Source organism: Lonchura striata, chromosome 1 (assembly GCF_046129695.1).
Source record: "Lonchura striata isolate bLonStr1 chromosome 1, bLonStr1.mat, whole genome shotgun sequence".
NCBI lineage: Eukaryota > Metazoa > Chordata > Aves > Passeriformes > Estrildidae > Lonchura > Lonchura striata.
The window spans coordinates 131,402,796-131,422,836 of NC_134603.1; the positions used below are offsets into that span (position 1 = coordinate 131,402,796).

Genomic DNA, 20,041 nt, shown 5'->3' on the forward strand with positions numbered 1-20,041 from the left:
CCGGCCTCCCCGGGGCTCGGCCCCGCCGCCCTCCCCGCCGCAGCAGCACCGCCAGCCGCCGCTCCATCACCCACCCTCCGCCGCCGCTCTCACCGGCCTCCGCCTCCGCTTCCGGGTCGCCTCGGGCGCAGGGGAAGTCCCGCCCCGGCCGCCGCGCCCGCGGGGCCGCCGTCCCTCCCTCGGCGGAAGGCGGGAAGCGGCTCCAGCCATGGGTGACGTCCACGAGGCGCCGCGGCCGCGCATCGCCACGGGGCAGCTGGCGCAGCACATCGGGCAGCCCGTCTGCTTCGTGGGCCGCGTCGAGAAGGTCCGCGGGGCGCTGGGCGGCTCTGCGGGCGGGACGCGGCTGCCGCGGAGCGCTGTGCTCGGAGCCCTGCGCTCGGAGCCCTGCGCTCGGAGCCGTGCGTGCGGAGCCCTGCGCTCGGAGCCCTGCGCTCGGAGCCGTGCGTGCGGAGCCCTGCGCTCGGAGCCGTGGGCTCGGAGCCGTGCGCTCGGAGCCCTGCGCTCGGAGCCGTGCGTGCGGAGCCCTGCGCTCGGAGCCCTGCGCTCGGAGCCGTGGGCTCGGAGCCGTGCGTGCGGAGCCCTGCGCTCGGAGCCGTGCGTGCGGAGCCCTGCGCTCGGAGCCCTGAGCTCGGAGCCCTGCGCTCGGAGCCCTGAGCTCGGAGCCCTGAGCTCGGAGCCCTGAGCTCGGAGCCCTGAGCTCGGAGCCCTGCGCTCGGAGCCGTGCGTGCGGAGCCCTGCGCTCGGAGCCCTGAGCTCGGAGCCCTGCGCTCGGAGCCGTGCGCTCGGAGCCCTGCGCTCGGAGCCCTGCGCTCGGAGCCGTGCGTGCGGAGCCCTGAGCTCGGAGCCGTGCGTGCGGAGCCCTGAGCTCGGAGCCGTGCGTGCGGAGCCCTGCGCTCGGAGCCCTGCGCTCGGAGCCCCGCGCTCGGAGCCCTGCGCTCGGAGCCCTGCGCTCGGAGCCCTGCGTGCGGAGCCCTGCGCTCGGAGCCCTGCGCTCGGAGCCTGGCGCCGTCCCTGCGGCAGCTCCGGGCGGCCTGGGAGCAGGGCGGGAGGCGCGCGGGGCTTGCGGGAAGAACTGGCTGAGGCGGCCAAAGCTGTGCCGCTTCCGGGAGCCTTTGGAGCGCACAGGCCTTTTCTAGACTTAGATGTTCTTTTGTAGATTCATCCTAGCGGGAAGCTTGTCGTGCTTGCGGATGGGCTCGGAAAGCATACGACTGTGGAGCTGAGCGAGCCTGTAAGTTAAGGAATGCTTTGGAAATACTTGATGCCGCCTCTTGTGGAATCCGGAGGTTTTGTCTCCTCTGAAACCTGCATATGAGGTTTTGAGTTATTCCACCTGTATTTTATTGTCTCTCTTTTTTGCATCTTATAGCTAACTTGTAGTCTTCTTACCCATGAACTGTCTTGGTCTTGATCAATTTTTAGCTGGTGTTAAGTGACAACTTATCAGACACATCCCTATCTATTTTGTCTTACTCTACTAGTTGTTCACTAATATATTCCACTAAGTTTATTAGCTTTCTTTCAATTTCAGTCTTTCTATTTTCTTATTGCTTCTATAATAAAAAAGAACATAGTGTTTTCAAGAGTTTTTTGAGTTAACATTGTTGCATCCACTTAGAACACTTGTCATAGCATTTCAGTACACTCTATAGTTAGCTTGAAGCATTCTTTCTTAAAAAAAATCCCAAGCAATGAATGCAACAGGTATAAGATATAATTAGAACTACTGAACAAAAATACTGCCTCTTTTGTTATCACCTACCACTGAAGTAAGAATATTTCGGCAATCTCTTCTAAGTATGTTTTGTCCACCAAGAAATGTTGTAATTAAAGAATTATTTTAATTGTGATGGCAAATGCTCTAGCTTGACTCAATGCATGTGTATACTTACATCTTTTTCTCTGAATGAGTTGTTAAATGCTGAGAAACATTGCCATTTCCATGGGCAATAATTGTATATGGTACTCTCTCAGTGTTTTAAGACAAGAGTCTGTCCTTGTTGATGAAAACTGCAGTTTAATCTGGCAGAGTTTTGTCTTATAAATGTGAAGATTGCTGACATCAAACTGCAACAAAATGTCTCTTACCTTTTTCTTGAGTTCGTGAAAACATTTCCTGCCTTGGGTTGTTAAAAATTCAGATGTTAGCATCTGACCAAGGATTCTATAATATTTTCTCTAACAGTGTAAGTGGTTGAATTCCATAAATGCAAAGCTGTAGTGCTGGGCACTTCAGTCTGTGTTCCACTGCCTTGGGAGAAACTGGTGTGTGCAAAAAACCGAGGCCAGGTTCATCTCTCCAGTTCACCCAATGTCGGTGGGGAATAGATTTGCTAATCAAACTTTTTTCCCTTTCAATGTATTTCATTCTTTGTGCGTGTCTAGTTCCCTCTTTCAACAGAGGACCCCAAAATTATAGGAAGGGAATTTTTCCAGAAGACTTACTAGAAAGTAAAAAATAAGCCTTAGATATTGGAAGAGCATTACCAAAACAGTACTCCATTGTTAAAATTTTATCTTAAAAACAAAGAAGACATTCAAGCTGTATTAATTTGGCATAAGATATAATTTTTAGCCTTTTTTTCCTTTGTTCAACCAAAGACTTGTTAGTGACAGTATCTTTGTATTCTGAACACATACTTAAGAAATTATTTCCAGATATACCTTCTGCATGTGGAACACTGGAACTGCTCTCTGGAATGTGTGATACCTCCTTAACTCTTCCAGGGTTTATAATTGACAGGTCTGAATGAAGTGCATTAAAATCAGAATTGTTCTCTCTCTGTGTCCTAGATTAGTCTCTGTTCAGTGATTATATGACACAGTTTTATATACTTATGAACCAGTATCATTCCTTGGATCTTGGATGCATCTTTGCTTTTTTTTTTTTTTTTGTTGTTGTTGGTATTGAATTGGCTATTACAAAATCTGTAAATCCCTAAGTGGATCAAGGTTTTTGTGGGTTTTTTGGGGGGAGGGTGACTGGGCTGTCCAGTAGTACTGTATTGTTTGATGTGGAACAGAATCTGTCATGAAGAAACCATCAGTTGTGGAGAGTTCCTCGCTGTGCAGTAAAGACAGCAGCTATTTAGTGTTACTAATTTCATCTTTGGTGTGTTTTCTAGCTGGATGAGGAGATTTCAGGAGTTATTGAAGTGGTGGGAAGAGTAACAAATCAGGCAACCATCATGTGTGCATCATATGTCCAGTTCCGAGAAGATAAAAGTTCATTTGGTAAGTAAGAATATACATTATAGCAAATTCATTTTGAGTTCTGAACTTGTCTTCAGTAAATAAGCCTAGTTACTTTTTTTACAGACAAGGTCTTTCTTCAAGCTGCCAGATAAGGTGTAGAAAAGAAAAGAAAAGTGTAATGAAGTGTAATAAGGTGTAGAAAAGAAAAGTGTAATGAAAGAAGTTCTGTACTAAATATTGTGATTTACGGTTAAACTGTAGGGAGTGGCTCAGTGCTGGAACCAGTCTAGAAGTCTGGAGCCAGCCATTGCTATGGCCTGATTGCTCTCCCACTCCTGACCATGTGGGTCTTACCTTGCCCTGGACCTTGTGTGGTTGTGCAGCTAGCAGGCCTAAAAGCAACCCTCCAGAAAACAAGCAATGAGTGTTCCTGCCATGGGAAATTGGGAGCTTGAGGGAGACTGGGATCACTCAGCAGTGCTGCTTTAAAATGAGCAGTACTTGGATGTTCAGTGATTTGTGGGGAAATGAGCTTATGCATTATAACAATTTTCTTTGCCCTATTTCAGATCTGGAACTCTACAATGAAGCACTAAAAATTATTCATGAATTCCCTGAATACTTCCCATTTGGTACTGGGAGGAACACTTGATTTTTATTAGCATATCTTTAGAGCTTCAGAGGGCACAATACTGCGGCTTCTTGCCCAACAGAATGGTAATAGTTACATTTATTTTCAACAAATATACTGAAAAGACACTGTTACATGTGCTAAGTGTTGCCTATGAAGAATATTTTCTTTGAAAATGTATTTATTTAGCAAGGAGAACAAATGTGAATGTCTCACTGTATATTTTTTACCCTTTTGCATCTAAGAGGAGTGTTCTCTTGCAAGATCAGACTTTTCAGAAAATAAACATCCTTTTCTAGCTGGTAGAGGTTCTAGGCTATGTTACAGCAAACTTGTATGGAAAAAAATTGGTGGGATTTCAATACAAAGATTTTTTATTTGTTTTAATATAAATTTATTGTATGGAAGGGATATTTTGCATCTTGAAAATGGTATCTTCACCAATAAAGAAGATTCACTGCATTTAGTCATTTGTATCAGCATTAAATAATAGAGTGCTATTTTCACTGATATGTGGTGACTCATCTTCTGTTTGACCTGACACAGTTAAATTTAACGAAGTGGAGTATAAGGTTCTTTTGCATGATGCTAAATACTTGGAGGATGTCAAATTAGGTTTGGGGATTCCAATCACAGCTGAAGTCCCATCACAGCCTTCACTCTTGGTTGGAGTCTAAGCAGCAGTACAAGGATTCAGCCAGCTTGTCATGGTGACCAACCACAGGAACTTCCAACAGTTCCCAGTTTTGTTCCTATCCAGGCTATTTACAACACTTAGCAAAATTTTTGCATCACTTGAGGTAACACATTTTAAGTAAAATTGAACTTTGGAAATATTCTCTGCAAATTAATAAAGTATTTCAAAGTACTTTAAGTAAACTGTAGCCATGTTCTTTGAACTTTTGTACAAACAGGTTTCAGGTTTAGTAGTTAGGTTTAGTGCCTTAATAAGACTGATAGGTTTGTGCTTATTTAGAAACATCTCTTTTTTCAGTCAAGGAATATATTTCAAAAACTTACACTTTGAACTCACTACAAACTGGAGGGATGATCAAGTTAACAGAGGATCTGTTTTTTCCTCCCTCCCCACCTGGAAGATGGATACTCTGTTACAGATACGCAGTTACTCTGTCTGGGAAGGAGGTCTTCTGATGGAAGCTGCCTCATACACAAACAGAACACAAGGTCCATGTGGCACAATACCTCGCCCTATCACCATGTATAAAAGTGCTCAGTAGAATCAGATGTCATTCTTAATAACTGCATGCATGTTTTCCTAGCATTTAGAACTATTTTGTTCTATTCTGCTTTAGAAAATCGGTATTTTGTGTGAGTACATACACCCTGTAAAATATTATGTAGTTACCCAGACCACCCCTGCCCAGTGGAGCAGCCTGGCACTATATGGCTTTAGCACTTCAGACACCAGCCTGGGATATGAGGGCTTTTGAGAGAGAGTTTGAACACACCAAGTGGGAAATGCTGGTTTCCCTTTGTCGGTCTAGACTCTTTATTAATGTGGTCGTGCAGCGGTGAAGGGTGCCTAGGCAAGCTGTACACAACCGAAAGATTTCCTTACATACTTTTTATTTGTCTGCTTCTCTACCAACCATCAGTCTGTGTGAATAAATGGCCTACCCTGGCTACATGGCTGTGCAAATCACACAGCAATGCAAGGAACTGTAAACGTTCTTGGTATTAGAGTAGTGCTCAGGTCATATAAGCATTTATCAGCATAATTTCCTACATTACTGTGTTGAAAACTGCCAGCTGTTTTAAATACCAAGAGAAAGACACAACCATGGGCCTGATGGTTAGCAGGGCCCCAGGCACCACACACACAGTCAAAGGTGAGAAACTGCCAGCCCTCATAGATAATAAAATGGGAAAATAGGGGCTTCCTGGGACACTGACCAAAGGGGAGGCACCAGGGCAACTGAATCAGAAACACCAGAGAGGGATGTCACCAAAGCCAGTAATGGACCAGTAATGGAAGGCATGAAGAGGAGCTGGTGGCTTCTTTAGGAGGACTTCTTTGGGGGGTTCCTACTATGCACCAGGAGGTGGGAACCTGGCAGAGGAGAAGAGGCATAGGAAGTGAATGCTGTAACTGGAGCAGAATTCCAGAAGTTCATGCTGTTTGGAACAGGACTACTCCCACTACATTCATGACTGACTTCTGAGACTTGGTACCTTTTTGCTGGGCTCTTGGCTGACCCTGCTTGCCTGCTCTGCTGTCCTGGCTTGGGCATAGACGTGGACATGCACAACACGTGCTCAAGAGCAAGGAGCCTGCGTGTGTGATGAAAAAGTGCTTGTGCTTAATCAAGGAAGGGCTGCAAGGCTGGAGCATCTAACAAAATTACAACAGTGGAATGTAACCAGGATGAGCCACAGGATCACAACATTTTAGCATGCAAGGACACCTTCAGCAGAGTTGAGATTTACCAGGCAACAGTAAACAAAAATACAACTGCAGCTAATAAAATGGGTGTACCTATATTTTTGTTAGAAAACAAGAAATCACCCCAAAAGTGACAGATTTATTAATTTAAAAACGAGACAAGGAAAAAAAAATCTGGTAATTAAAGACATAGAGCTTTTGCTTTGTAAATTTTGCAAATACTGTTAACTACTGACCTGAAAGCTTGATTACTAATTGCAACAAGCAAAACCCATAGTGCCAAAATATACATATTCATAATCCAAAACACTGCAACGCTATGAGTATTAAAGTGAGCACATAATTTAACTCAGTGATAGAATTTTACACACACAGTTATAATTGAGATGAAAATATTGTAGATGAATTTTCTTTACTTGAGAAAATGAGACACTGTATGTTGACAGTTGCATTCACCTCAATATGGAAATTATCAGGGAAATTTACTAAATGTTACTATACAAGAATAAAAAACAAATACTTGACACTTACCAATCCTCATTTACATAAACCAAAACCTTTATTGCCTGTATTTATATAAATAGGGTATCATACAGTAAGCTCCAGTTTACATTTATAAATGGAGAACATTTTGAAGAGCTCTTCAACAGCAATGTAACGTGTGCAAAAATACTGGAATGAGAAATAAATATTCTATAAAGAAAAAACAAACAAACTACTCTCCCATGCCTAGAAATATCAAGTACCTCTGAATTTTTAAATTAAAAAATTATCTCTGCCAATTTTAGATCAAAATAAATGCAGCAGATGTATTACAACATTAACACTAACTCAGAAAATATAAGCCAAAGTCCTGATGTACATCCACAGTACATGTAGATCTTGTACATTTCCACATTTTAATTTCTTGAAACTACACTAGAGCACATAGAACTAGTGGTATATTACAATATATTCTCTTTGAAACACCAATTTTTACAGTCCTGGCAAACAGTACCGGTTTATTGCTAGCATTCCATTTAGTATTTCATAGCGCACAAGTGTTGAGTAACTTGTATACTGTAAATAAACACACACCAAGTAAACTGATGTTATTATCACATACCTTAAAACAGGTTTGGGTTTTTTTCCCTAATTTGTGTGAACATTGCCTAGAGTCAAGGACAACAATACCAATTAGCTCCTAGCACAGTATTAGCAAAATATCACTGATGTTCTCTCAAGTTAATAAATAATCTTAATTCCAGCTGGTAACACATCTAGAAGTACTCTGATCAATTACTCAAAAGTGGGAACAGATGGGTGTCCACTAGTGACCAGAAGCAGGGTTTATACAGGTTGATTCCACACTACCCAGTACATTTCTGAAGTACAGGGAAATACTAATTATCTCAAAGTCTTCAAATATTTTTGTAGTCAAAACTCTGCATGTAGTTTAAAACTTACGTATTTACAAGTCTCCAGTCCTCGAGATTTCAGATCTTCACAGCACTAAGTTAAAATTTATCAGATACAACCTCCTATAGTTTACCTGCACTCTGCACAGAAATTGTCACATGACTTCTCAGGGAACTATTCTCTAGGATACAGTCATCACTAAGAGAGAAAAGCCCCAAACTCTTCAGCATTAAAATCTGCATCAGCTAGAATGTAGCTTAGTTAAGTAACAACTTGAATTGTAAAGACATTGCTTTACTATCAACAAAACCTGGGAACAGAAAGAAAAGGATTTTTCTTTAAAATAAAAATGTTTAGAAGGTACTTAGCAGTGGTACTTTGAATAAACTTACAAGGAAACAACTGAACATTTGCATAAAAGACAGTAATCAAACAATGAACAGAGTAATCCACAGCGTAACTTTGCCATCTTCTTTTCAAGTGTTTATTTTGAAGGTCTGCTTTCACAGCATATAAACTCAGCTTTGGGACCAATCAGCATTTTTCTGAAAACTTTTAAATAAAAGTCTTCTTTACATTTTAGCAAATTCAAAGAGTCCACAATTCCAGGAGTGCTTTTCTTCAGTCCTCTGAATAAGGGCCATGCACTGTACCTATAGGCTCACTTCAGGAATTCCTGTTTCTACCAAGCACAGTCATACACACATCATTTTACTACTTTGATAGCAATTTATTTTTTCACAGTAAGTTACAAATTACCTTTGTCTAAAATGTCTGCTTGGACTATGATGGACATCCATTAGAGAGCCACACATTTTCTAACAGTATTTATGCCTGCACAGTCTCTGCTGGAACGAGATTCCCTGTTGTATCCAGCTGCATACACTTACAAGAGCAGGCAGAAACTGGGCACTCAGTATGGTCCCTAAATAGCAACAGCCAAAAAAAGAAAAAAACAGGTAAAATAATTTTGCAATTATACATTTAACTATGTGCAGAGGTATAGTATCTCAGAAAAACCCAATATCATAGTTCAGTTTTATTATTTCAACTTTATAGTGATAGATACAGGGAAGAAGATATGCTGTATTCAGTGCAGAACATGTATGAAAATTAACAAAATTTTAACATCAACTTACCTGAACCAGCTCAGCATATGTCCAGCATGTCCACCATGCCTACAGTTGTGACACCAAGTAAACCAGTTGTTGAACTGGGCTAACTTCTTGTCTTTGCTAAGATCCACTTTTTCATCTGATTTGGATCCTCCTGTCCAGAGGCAAACCCACCCCCACAAATATGGCTGAAAATCATTACACTTAATTTACATTTCAGTCCAACAACACCATTAAAATGATTATGAAATAAGGAACATTATGTGAAAAAGCATCATGATTTTAAAATAGAAGTCAGTAAAAATATTAAGAGCTGTAAGAATGCCAAAAAATAATTAGACTGCTAAACGGTTGCTTCACATCTTATAGATATGCTAAACTTGCCTATTAAACAAGTTTTACAGACAGAATCTCCTTCAATGGTGATTTATGCCTTATTGATTGATTTATAGTCCCGTGAATTATGGGCCTGTTCTGCTGTACATGAAATCATCTGCTTTAGAAAAAAAATCAACAAAATCTAAGTTGGATTGGAACAAGTACAATATAGAAGTCACAACAAAGATGAGTGAAAGAATGAGAAGAGGTAAAACATGACAACAGTACAGCTGCTCATGGCTCTGTAATGAGACTGACTTAAAAATATGGTTGAAATCCTTTTCACGTAGACATTATATAATGCTGAGCCAAAGGCATTTACAACCAAACAATTCCAGCCATAATACCTCTTAGCTGTGACAGCATGACCCATGCTTTCTTTCATGCTTAGTAACAAAAGGTACACCATGCTTCTCTTTCTCTTCCAGCGAAAAATTAATTAATTCACATTCAATGATTTGTGTAGCATGACTACAATTCATCTCAAGAAAACACACTCCCCATTTCTTTCAGTTGTAAAGCTCACAATACTGATCCTCACAATACTTGGATTTTTACATCTGTTTAACTATGGAATTTGACTGACAATCTCATGGAAAATTTTAAGAACCAAGTAACCGCATACTGTCTGACCATTAAGAATTGAAACAAAAGTTTCATCCCAAAATTAGATGGGATGTAAACAAGTTCTCAATTATGGTCTTTCTGCCTTCAAAATGACAAGTGTGAATATTTACAGTATAAGCACAAATAGAAAATAAAAGTGCAACAGAAGATCTTTCAATAGGAACTGCTAATTTGGCCTCCAACTAGTACTGTAGCTGAATAACTAAAACCCACTGTGTCATACCTGGACAGCTGGAAACTGGTGTTCCCATATTTATCAAGCAAAGTGCACAGCGGGGAAGGGGCTTACGGCAACCAGGACAGCTCGTAACTTTTGACTTGGTTGGTGAACCGCTGACTCCATATTGGCTAAAACCTCGCCCCTGATGAGGAATAGCTGAACAGCTGTAAGAGATTGATTTTCCACAGAAATTGCAACTCACAAACACCTAAAGAGAACAGATGCCCATTAATTTCTTGGTTTGGTTCCACTTTTACTACACCTGTGAGTGAATCCATTCAAGCTAATTAACATTTATTTACCACATATTCTAGAGTGCCCTGGAAAGCCACGGCTACTTGTGTAGGAGCTCTTAACATCTTGGTTTATAGATGAGGCACACAGCCCTGAGAAGTAGTCCTTAATGATGCTCACTAACTTCAAAAGCACATAAAAACATGCACACTTGCTAAAACTTTGAAAGATATTATTTAAGGTAATAAAAGCTGTATCTTCAGTAATGGAAGAAATTAGGTTTATTCTACTAACTACATAAAGTCTAGTCTCTCCCTCCTTCTAGTCAGATGACTCACACTACGATCCCCAACATAAGGATTTATCATAGTATTTACCTAAATCCCTCATGTCACAAGTTATGACTTGATACCAAGGAGCATGTATTTCAAATTCTTTAGGGCTATTTATGTTAACAACATAAGGAAGGACCAGTAAACTCAGCTCCCTCCCATTTGGAACAACTCTGCTTAAAATAATTCAAAACCAGCTTTCCTCAGAAACTCTCAGGCCCTAAAGCTTGTAATGAACATACTTAGCAGACATGAGAGAGTTAAAAGTGCCATGGTAAGACCATGTTGGCTGAAACTGCCACTACATGTTAAAAAGACACCATTTGGGCAGGGCATTAGTTTTTAGGTCAGTGTATGTTCAGAACTGATAATGAAATTTGCTGCTGTTCACTTTAGTTTCAGGTTCAAGGGTTCAAAACAGCTTTGAAATTTTTTTTCAATTAAAACAAAAGCAATCTGAACTAGTTCCATGGTTTCAGCATCATCAGTCTCACCCTGACACTGAATTCAGCTGGGTGATACATCTCTGATTTCATTTTTCAGCATGTGAGAGAAAAAAAAATCAAATTAATTTCCAGTTTCCCCAGAATAAAAGTGTTGATACTTTACAGTTTCTGAAAGACCTGTTATTTGAAAAAAAAAGTGACACCTCCTTTTTTTTAGGGCAGGCTAAGTTGAAATATTTCTTTTGCACATAAATCCTCATGAAAACCAAGATATGGCTAGCAAGGGTTTTTTTACAGAAGTACCATGTCACATTCCTTTCTGGACTGGTCATATTTCATATAAGATTTATATTTACCTGGGCTAAAGGCTTTGAGCTGGGATCCAGCTTACTCCTATGAATATCAAATTCTGCACGTTTATGCCAAAACCTCCAGGCATCTAAAAGATTCCTGTAGTTCTCAATCCAGTACTGAACCCTTTCATCCTTAAGTACGTCTGATGGAGAACCCTAAAGTAGGCAGGAAAAAATGTCAGACATACATTAAAGACACACAATACATATTGCTCATTTTTTCAAAAGCTTGACAAGTTGTACTACAAGGCATAAGAAATAATACAGTGTCATTTATCAGGAAGAAGATGAATTTTGTGTTAAATTGTAATGTGAGTTTGATAAATGTTTTCTTCAGGTTCTCTCTGGTTGAAAATACTTGTGCTGCCACATCCTCCTAAGAACTCATGCCTGTGAGATGAAGGATTTGAAAGTTCTGTCATGTATCACAATCTTTATCACTGTCATGACTGCATATGCACTTATATACACCGCTGCTACTGTGTAAGGGCCAAGGCAAGTCCATTATTAAAAAAAAAAAAAAAACAAACCCAAAGCCTACAAAAAAAAACAAAAATCCTCACATTTTTTCTCTACCAAAATCCTGAAAGAAAAAAAAAAAAAAAAAAAAAAAAGACAATGTCAGGAAACACACCAGCAATAAACAAATAAATGGGTATTCCCAGTTCAGCTATGATTTTCTTTTGCCTTTTTCCTTTACTATCTCCTTAAGCTACCTCTTCACACTAAGTGTGAAGACACACTTAACAGTTAACACTAAGATTCAGATTACTCCACACAAAAAAAAAAAAAAACCACCAAAAAACCAAAAACAACCAAGTGTCCGAATTAAATACAGAAAATACCTTTTAGTTCACAAGATAAAGAAACTATGTTTAGTTTTCCTCCATAAAATTTACTTTTGAGTGAAACACTGACCTGTAGCATGCAATAGCTTGCTGTCTGGACATCTCCAGTTCTGTCAACATAACTTTCCATCAAGTCAACTCCATCCTTTGTCAGCCCTGTTAATAATATTCCCTCCAAATTCCCAGCCTCTTTCATTTCATTTGTCAGCTTTTCAATAAACCTGTTGAGCTAGAAGAATATTTATGAAGAAATATATAAATATATGTAAAAACAGCATCTGCAGCTAACAGAACTAATTGCTTGCTGGATGTTATGCAGAAAAAGTTAAATTACTAGATTGTATGAAACTGCATGAAATCAAGTGTTTATAAATAAACTTTAAGCTTCCTGACAGAAAATGCAAGGAGAGTGGTTATGTATTCTTAGAATACTTTGGTGAATTTAAAATATAACATTTCTGCTGCAAAACCAAACCAGAATTTGAGAGAACATTAACTCCTGGAGATAAATACTGAAGAAACAGAAAGACTCTCCAGTAAAGCAGGTGCACTGTTAATGCCTCCAAAACCACAAAACCAATAAAGCCCCCAAATCAACCAACCAAAAATGGAATCAAAAATTAAGCTGGAAGTACAAACTAAAAACTAGATTATACTATACCTTATATACTACTGTGGTAAGAAAAAAAAAATCACTTATGACTCATTATTTCCACTGTTCACCCCTCTACCCCAGAGTTCCTTCTGCCTCTGAATAAAAAGTTTTTTAAATGTGCAATCACAAACTTACCTGAGCATCATTGAGGAACTTGCAAGCAAATGCCACTCTGTCTCGTACAGCTACGTTATTTTCATACTTTAGAGAGAAAAATGGGAATTACTAACATCAGATATGTATTCATTTTTCCAACACATTGTAAAAATCAGAACACTTGCAGTACTGTCTAACTAATGCAATTAAATTGATTTGGTACAAAGAAAATGTAGCCATCTGGAGAAGGCTAAGTCTAAATATCAGCTTACTTGTCTGTACTCACAGACACAGGTATCAGAGGAAGACTATGGATATGGGAACAATCTACCAGGAAAGCCTGGTACAACACATCCTATAGGGTTTATGAAACTCTACAAAAATGAACTTTGCAAGTCCTGTAGAGGACTTAGTGCTTCCAGCATGTATAGCCAGGTGTCTCGCCAAGTCATAGGCAGAAGAAAAATAAACCCAGTTCAGTTTACTGTATTTACATAATAAGTAGCCTAACCACTCCATTCCTTCCTTATATTGCAAAAAAAAGTTAACAAAGCAAACAAAACACCCCAAGCAAACAAAAACTAAACATCCAGAACGAATTTCTCAGAAGTACATTAACACTTGAGGTTCAGCAGTGTATAACCATTTTACTAGATGTGACACTGAAGAAAAAAAATATTTCTCTATATTAATTCTCACACTTAGCTATGCCCATACTTTTCCCTCTGATATTTTCAGATTAGGAATTGTGACTGTTTTTCATTGCCAAAATAAGATGTGCTTGGCAAAATCTTTCATGCAGACTTCAACAGGCCTCACTGAAGGAAAAATTAAAATTAAACCAAAACAAACAGCACCTTATCATGTGTGAATTGCCTATTGATCAATAAAAAAGTCTATAAAAGTACTACCAAACATCCAGAGAACAACAATACTCTCTCCCAGGGGCGGGGGGGGGGGGGGGGCCAGGGGGGAAATTTCAGGTTTCTCTCCTCTGGGATTCTAACCATTTTTATTTTTCATTACCCTAAGAGCATCAAATTATGACAACTTCACTTTCAACAGCTTTGGGCCAATTACTCTGCTGCATTACAGGAGTCCTGTCCTAGGCTAAATAATTCATACTGAATCAAGTATTTCTACTCTTCTCTAGCCAGGAATCAAGTACATTAACTCCTCCAAAGGCTCAAAGTAGCTCATGATTAAAGATTTACTTTGCCCTTTAAATGGCATTTCTGTATCACTTTCAGAAGGCCTAGAACTACTCTATTTACTGTTTCAACAAAGTGAAATTATTTTAACAAGTAAGTAAGGGAAAATAAAGTACAATTCAATACAAAGGTAGCTTGATGAAAGTTCTGCAAACTCCTCTGCATTTAGTCTGCTTTTTGCAAAAGCATTATTAATCTCTATTCTGTTTCTTCCCACAGCTTACATTATTTTGATAATGTATTTCTGGAGGTTTAATAACTCCATGCTAGAAATAAAATTCCTCTTAAAAACATGTTAACTATAATCTCTATTTTGGCCGTTCATGCATGACTTATTCACTAACACAACATTCACTAATATGAGATAACTCTTCTGCAGAAAGATATGCTATTTGCCAGCACCAGGATAAAAGGTATTAATTTGATTAATTCTTGGAGTATACAGGACTCCCCCTACATAAGAGCATGTATCTATAAGCTCCTATTTCATAAAGAAATTTTAACCTATCACAGAAATTTACTCACCAAAACACCATCATATGAACCAGACTCACTCGTCAGGAAAGCAAACATAGCACACAAGTAGGGATTGTTCAACTGCAGCCTTAGAGTACTGCACATTTCTCTCCAAAGTGAGTTCTTCTCATCTGTGTAGCCTGACAGAGCCATTGCTACTACATTAAGGTTCAGATCACCTGATTTATGAAAAGCAATCAGTGAAACAATATCATTCAAGTAAAGGACTTAAAAAAACATCCAGTTAAAATTGTAAATGAAAGCATCCATTTGAAGCACAATGTTTTGTTAGGATGCAACATAAAATGTAGTAGAATTAACACTACCTAAGTCATGTGCAGACACTACTACATATAGTAACTTTATATACCTTTGTCTGTGTAAGTTAGCATCTACATGCATAACAACCCCTTTAAACATCATCACACTACTTGTGGTATTTTGAAATAGCTATCACAAAAGATTGTCATTTATCCTAATTCATATCCACAAAAACTGAAAAGACAGGCTTGTATATCCAGCTGTTGTTCAATAGACCTAGCTGGAGGATGACAATTTTATACAAAAATTTCAAGCTAAGACGCTGTCTAAAAATGCGAAAACTACTCAATGTAAATGTTCATTCTGTCAGAAAGTTCAATTTTATTCTTGAATTTCAAAATAGCATGTCTACAGTCTGAACCCTCCCTGTGGAAGGAACAGACAGACACTTTTTCCCCAGCAGCTCCATTAAAGTAAAAAGAATCCCACTAGTTCTGAACATAAGCCTTTCTGGGGCTTTTATCAGGAAGGAAATTCTGAAACGTGATCTATTTTAAATAGACAGTATGGCATATGGTAGTCTGATGAGTGAAATATCAGGATTTGTCAAGCTACAATACAAGTGTTTCAAGTAACAATTTCACAACAGAGCAAGCACCTCTTCCATACTTTTTCTATAACTTTGTTAACGGAAAAAATCTACTAACACAGTGCCAAAATAAAAACCAAAACACAGTACACACCTTTTCCTGAGGAAGCCCCTTTATTCAGAATTTGTATTGCTCGCCGTATGTCCAAGTTGAAAAGTGCTACAGCAGCAGCTCGCTCCCAGTCTCCCTCCTGCTCCAATGAATTTAGGAAAGGTTCCACATCTAAGTCTGTTCCCTTCTTTATCCACCCACAGAGCTGCAAAGCCAAAGATCTCTCCTCACTCAGATACTGAATAATATCTGCCTGTCTATCAGATCCACTCCTGCTGTGTCTGAGGTTCTCTGTTGTTCCTAGAAAAGGGAAATAAATTAAATTATGCTTAAATCACAGTTTCAATTGCAATCACAACACAAAGCTTTGATTTCAATCATAAAGCAGAGCGCAAAAGCTGAGTGTCTCATTTTAGTACTTTAACATTGCTTACAACTCCATGGGAAGGAGCAGCATGCACAAAATTATTTTGATCTACTAAAAATTATGCACCTAAGCTTGACACATATTTCTCAGTCCTTTTCTCTTTACCACTTATTACATTTGACAGTTCTCAGTATGTTCAAATTGAAAATACATAATACACTGTCAAGCACCTGCTCTACCAGCTCTCAGTCTGCATAAATGTGTGAAAAGCTTTCCCACAACTGAAGACATATATTGAAGAGAGAAAGTATTCAAATAATAAATTATAGTAAGAAAGATTTCAGCAAGCATGAGAGGCAGAATGTGATGAACCAGGGTTGATCACCACTTCAGAACAGGTCAGCTTATTTAAACATAGTCACACAAAAATACTTAATACAATAACAGTGAAAACAGCAATCATGTGGAGCTTTGAAAAATACAATATTCTGCAGGGAATATAATATTATGCAAAAAAGTATAATATTATTCAGGGAGCAAGAATTCTTAATGCCATAGTCAAAATTCAACTGTTTGAAACAGTTCCAAGATTTACTTCTGAGGATTCTATGCTTCTATAATTACTGACTTTCCAAGAACACTGAAAACTCTGGAAGTTACATTAACTTACATTATTAAAACACAAACAGAAATACTTTGTTTTTATATTTTTGAATAGTCTCTTTGAACAATTGCCAAAGACAAACTCATGAGTGCATCATTCTGCAAACATACTACAACAATACTTAGCAAAGTTGGAACATTCTTACCCAAAGATGACTTCACAATTGATTTAATGCCAGTGTAAACTAAGGGACCTTTGTTTCCTGTAAGTTTTTGATCCATATCTTCAGTATACTGCTTCATAAGTATTTTCATGTATAGGAAACTTAATTTTTCCCAAAAATGTTTTTAAAAATTTAAAGTCACATCCTGTTAACATATACAAAGTATTAACAGGATGTTGCATTGTATTTAAAGATTTTAATGCATTTTATGTAAGTAGTTTACATATAAACATATCTTACTTCCTTAGGACAAAAACTACAACAAAATAAAGGATATAATGCAGAGTGTACCAAAGTGATTTCAGCTGAGGATCTTCATTTCCAGCTAGGAGGTGATTTCTCCAAACCTGTTCAGTATCAAGACCATACCTTGACAGAGCTCTGAGGCGCATTTTGGTTGCTATGTCTTTTTCCAAGGAACTAGCCTTTCCTTCTTCTGTACACTCATACAAATGCCGTCCACAAGCCCACATTAAGGATGTCACTGGGCTCCATGCAAGAGAAATTCTTTCAAAAACTGTGAAGTCGGACATAGTCCTGTTGGGAGTCACTACTACCATTCGATTTTGACTTGTGGGATGCCAGGCAAATGAAGCAATGTAATTTTCACATGGCTGGACACTTCGTTCAATTATTGTCGGCTCAGTTTCATCTCCAATAGGGGTGGGAGTATGCTGCATGTCATACAGTCGAATGATGTTACTATCCCTCGTTAAAGTAGCTAACAGTCCAGTCCTTGTTGGACACCATGCAACTTTTGTTAAGGGTTTTGGTTGCTCTGTCAGGGTCAAAACAGGCTTTTCAAACTTTCTTAAATCCCATATGGCAACCTGACCTTCATAGAAGGAAGCAACACGATCGTGGAAATAGGGATCAACAGTCACTCCTTGGACAGCCTTGGTGTTTACAAATATTTTTTGGCTTGTGTTCCTAAGATCAAAGATAGCCAGATTTCGATGCATTCCAGCTAGTAGCAGTTTCTGATCCCGTGGAAGCCAACAGAGAGAGAGACAAGCATCATTCTGTCCTAATTCATATAGTGGTTTTGTAACTACCAGGCCTGCTTCCACATCTCCTGCTGAAAGCCTCACTTTCTCTGTAGCAACTGCAGTCTCTGGGGCATATTTGCTGCTGATATCCCAGATCAGTACGGAAAAGTCAGCCCGATGTTTATCTAATCCAGCAGCAAGCCAGTTGCTATCCAGTGGGTTCCACGCCAGAGTATTGCATTGCCGAGCGTGTTTGGGAACAAACTCTTTGCCTATCAAATCTTTACATTTTGAGTTGTGGTCTTGACCAAGGCTGGTAAGTACCACTCGGCCATTGGCCTGTCCAACAGCAAGGAGACATTCAGGATCATACTTGGGATACCAAGCCACACATTTCATGTACGGTGTATCCGAATTTATTGACAGTAGCGTGGCCGTAGTTTCCTCTGACAGCCGCAAGGACCCTGCCTTGAGCTCAGAACTTACGGCAGAGTCAATGTGATAAAGGCTCAGCTCTGAATCACACACAACAAATCTGTCAACATGGTGTGGGGCCCACAGGATATCAGGTTTGGAGCCACTCATGGCTAGGGTAAGTTGACACACAAACTCTGCTAAGAAGGTTCAGGTGATATCCATGCATATGGAAACTGTTGAGAAAATAATTTGTAGGAACGTTATCAAAACCCAAGTTCTTTATCTGAAATCATCATTAAACAAACAAAACTAAATTATTTATATAGGAGTTTATCTCCTAACACATTTCACGCCAAATCATTATGCACTCTCCTCACAACACCTGCTGTTTCTGGTGGTATGTATGTACCAAGACAGAACCAACACAGCCACCTACAAACTGATGACAGCAGGATTTGCTGTGTTTACAAACTCCACACCAGTATTAAGCAAGAAGACATTACCCGTGATGCGCTGTGGCAGGATGCGTGGGTGTGACACATATGGCACACTCTGGGAAAGACCCACTCCTTCAAACATATAAAGTGAATTTCCCGGCCTAATTAAAAAGCATTAAGTGACAAAAATTAGTCTGTCAGTTTTGTCTAAAGCCTACTCCACAGGCTAGAAAGGCTTCCTCTCTTGGAAGATTTCAACAGAAATTAATATTGTCATCTAATTGGACAGCTCCCAGTCCCACCACCTGCCCCAGTGCTACCCTGTCTCCGTTCGTATCTGTTCCAGCAACAAATAGGCACATTACTGTCAAACTCCCCGCACACGTTCGGTAGCTGCATGCCCAGAATCACTACACGTGCCTATATGCAAACAGACCGCAGAGGTCCTGCACACGTCTGCTATCATTGTGAAAAAGGACAGGCGAGATGGGGAAGTATGAAAAAACAGCATTATTTACGACACTTGGGCCCCTCTGTGTGCCTGCAGGTCACTACCCCGGCCGCCTCCGAGGGGCCGCAGGGCCCCGGCCGCGGCCCGCTCCCGGCAGGAGACGCGGAGCGCGGAGGCGGCCGCAAGAGCGGACCGGAGCCGGGAGACCGCCACCCTGCCACCCTCCCTCCGTCCCTCCGTCCGTTCCCGGGGGCAGCAGCCGCTCACCCAGCCCGCAGAAGGCTCCGGCCCGGCCGCCCCAGCGGCGCCGCCGCCGCGCAGGGGAACGGGAAGCGCGCGGCGCTTCCGGCGCGCCGGGGAAGCGGAAGGGCCGCGCGCGCTCCTCCCTCAGCGGCGCGAGCGGAGCGGGGGCGGCTCCGGGCCGGGAGAGGGGCGGCTCCGGGCCGGGAGCGGGGCGGCTCCGGGCCGGGAGAGGGGCGGCTCCGGGCCGGGAGCGGGGCGGCTCCGGGCCGGGAGAGGGGGCGGCTCCGGGCCGGGAGAGGGGCCGGCTCCGGGCCGGGAGAGGGGCGGCTCCGGGCCGGGAGAGGGGCGGCTCCGGGCCGGGAGAGGGGGCGGCTCCGGGCCGGGAGAGGGGCCGGCTCCGGGCCGGGAGCGGGGCGGCTCCGGGCCGGGAGAGGGGCCGGCTCCGGGCCGGGAGCGGGGCGGCTCCGGGAGAGGGGCCGGCTCCGGGCAGGGAGAGGGGCCGGCTCCGGGCAGGGAGAGGGGCCGGCTCCGGGCCGGGAGCGGGGCGGCTCCGGGCCGGGAGCGGGGGCGGCTCCGGGCCGGGAGAGGGGCCGGCTCCGGGCCGGGAGCGGGGCGGCTCCGGGCCGGGAGAGGGGCCGGCTCCGGGCCGGGAGCGGGGCGGCTCCGGGCCGGGAGAGGGGCCGGCT

General features: G+C 41.5%; 3 protein-coding genes across 8 annotated transcripts in view; 1 reads left to right on the plus strand and 2 right to left on the minus strand.

Annotated features, from left to right (window-relative positions):
• The window catches only part of UMAD1 (UBAP1-MVB12-associated (UMA) domain containing 1), a 78,723-nt gene extending 78,579 nt beyond the window's left edge, over positions 1-144 (minus strand). Inside the window, exon 1 of one of the 4 annotated variants that reach the window (XM_021538360.2) lies at positions 94-144. The gene's annotated coding sequence lies outside the window, so the exon portion shown is untranslated. Of the gene's footprint in view, positions 1-74 lie in introns of all 4 variants that reach the window. The other 3 variants (XM_021538364.2, XM_021538361.2, XM_021538363.2) reach the window with 3 other exon arrangements.
• RPA3 (replication protein A3) lies at positions 137-11,854 on the plus strand. 2 transcript variants are annotated; one of them, XR_002466150.3, is made up of 5 exons: positions 137-307; positions 1,160-1,234; positions 3,129-3,237; positions 3,768-3,915; positions 11,674-11,854. XR_002466150.3 is itself a non-coding variant. In XM_021538365.2 (4 exons), the coding sequence occupies exons 1-4, from the start codon at positions 209-211 to the stop codon at positions 3,848-3,850; spliced, it is 366 nt and encodes a 121-aa protein (XP_021394040.1). In that variant the 5' UTR covers positions 137-208; the 3' UTR covers positions 3,851-4,708. The 2 variants fall into 2 exon arrangements, 1 of the variants encoding a protein (XP_021394040.1); XM_021538365.2 differs by lacking the exon at positions 11,674-11,854 and having other exon boundaries at positions 3,768-4,708.
• Positions 6,768-19,457, minus strand: MIOS (meiosis regulator for oocyte development). 2 transcript variants are annotated; one of them, XM_021538358.3, is made up of 11 exons: positions 19,380-19,457; positions 17,096-18,457; positions 16,801-16,899; positions 15,667-15,924; positions 14,672-14,841; positions 12,975-13,040; positions 12,255-12,413; positions 11,340-11,492; positions 9,975-10,179; positions 8,771-8,900; positions 6,768-8,556 (listed from the first exon to the last, which is right to left on the minus strand). In XM_021538358.3, the coding sequence occupies exons 2-11, from the start codon at positions 18,390-18,392 to the stop codon at positions 8,460-8,462; spliced, it is 2,634 nt and encodes an 877-aa protein (XP_021394033.1). In that variant the 5' UTR covers positions 18,393-18,457; positions 19,380-19,457; the 3' UTR covers positions 6,768-8,459. The 2 variants fall into 2 exon arrangements, with proteins under 2 accessions (XP_021394033.1, XP_077643973.1); XM_077787847.1 differs by lacking the exon at positions 19,380-19,457 and having other exon boundaries at positions 17,096-19,318.
• Between the last annotated feature and the right edge of the window lie 584 nt (positions 19,458-20,041).

Coding starts and splice junctions, on each gene's coding strand:
- RPA3 (XM_021538365.2), top strand. CDS start 209: ATGGGTGACGTCCACGAGGCGCCGCGGCCGCGCATCGCCACGGGGCAG. Junction 308..1,159: donor TCGTGGGCCGCGTCGAGAAG/GTCCGCGGGGCG, acceptor GTTCTTTTGTAG/ATTCATCCTAGCGGGAAGCT. Junction 3,238..3,767: donor AGAAGATAAAAGTTCATTTG/GTAAGTAAGAAT, acceptor GCCCTATTTCAG/ATCTGGAACTCTACAATGAA.
- MIOS (XM_021538358.3), bottom strand. CDS start 18,392: ATGAGTGGCTCCAAACCTGATATCCTGTGGGCCCCACACCATGTTGAC. Junction 11,493..12,254: donor CAAGCTATTGCATGCTACAG/GTCAGTGTTTCA, acceptor TGCCTACTTTAG/GGTTCTCCATCAGACGTACT. Junction 10,180..11,339: donor GCTCAAAGCCTTTAGCCCAG/GTAAATATAAAT, acceptor TGTTCTCTTTAG/GTGTTTGTGAGTTGCAATTT.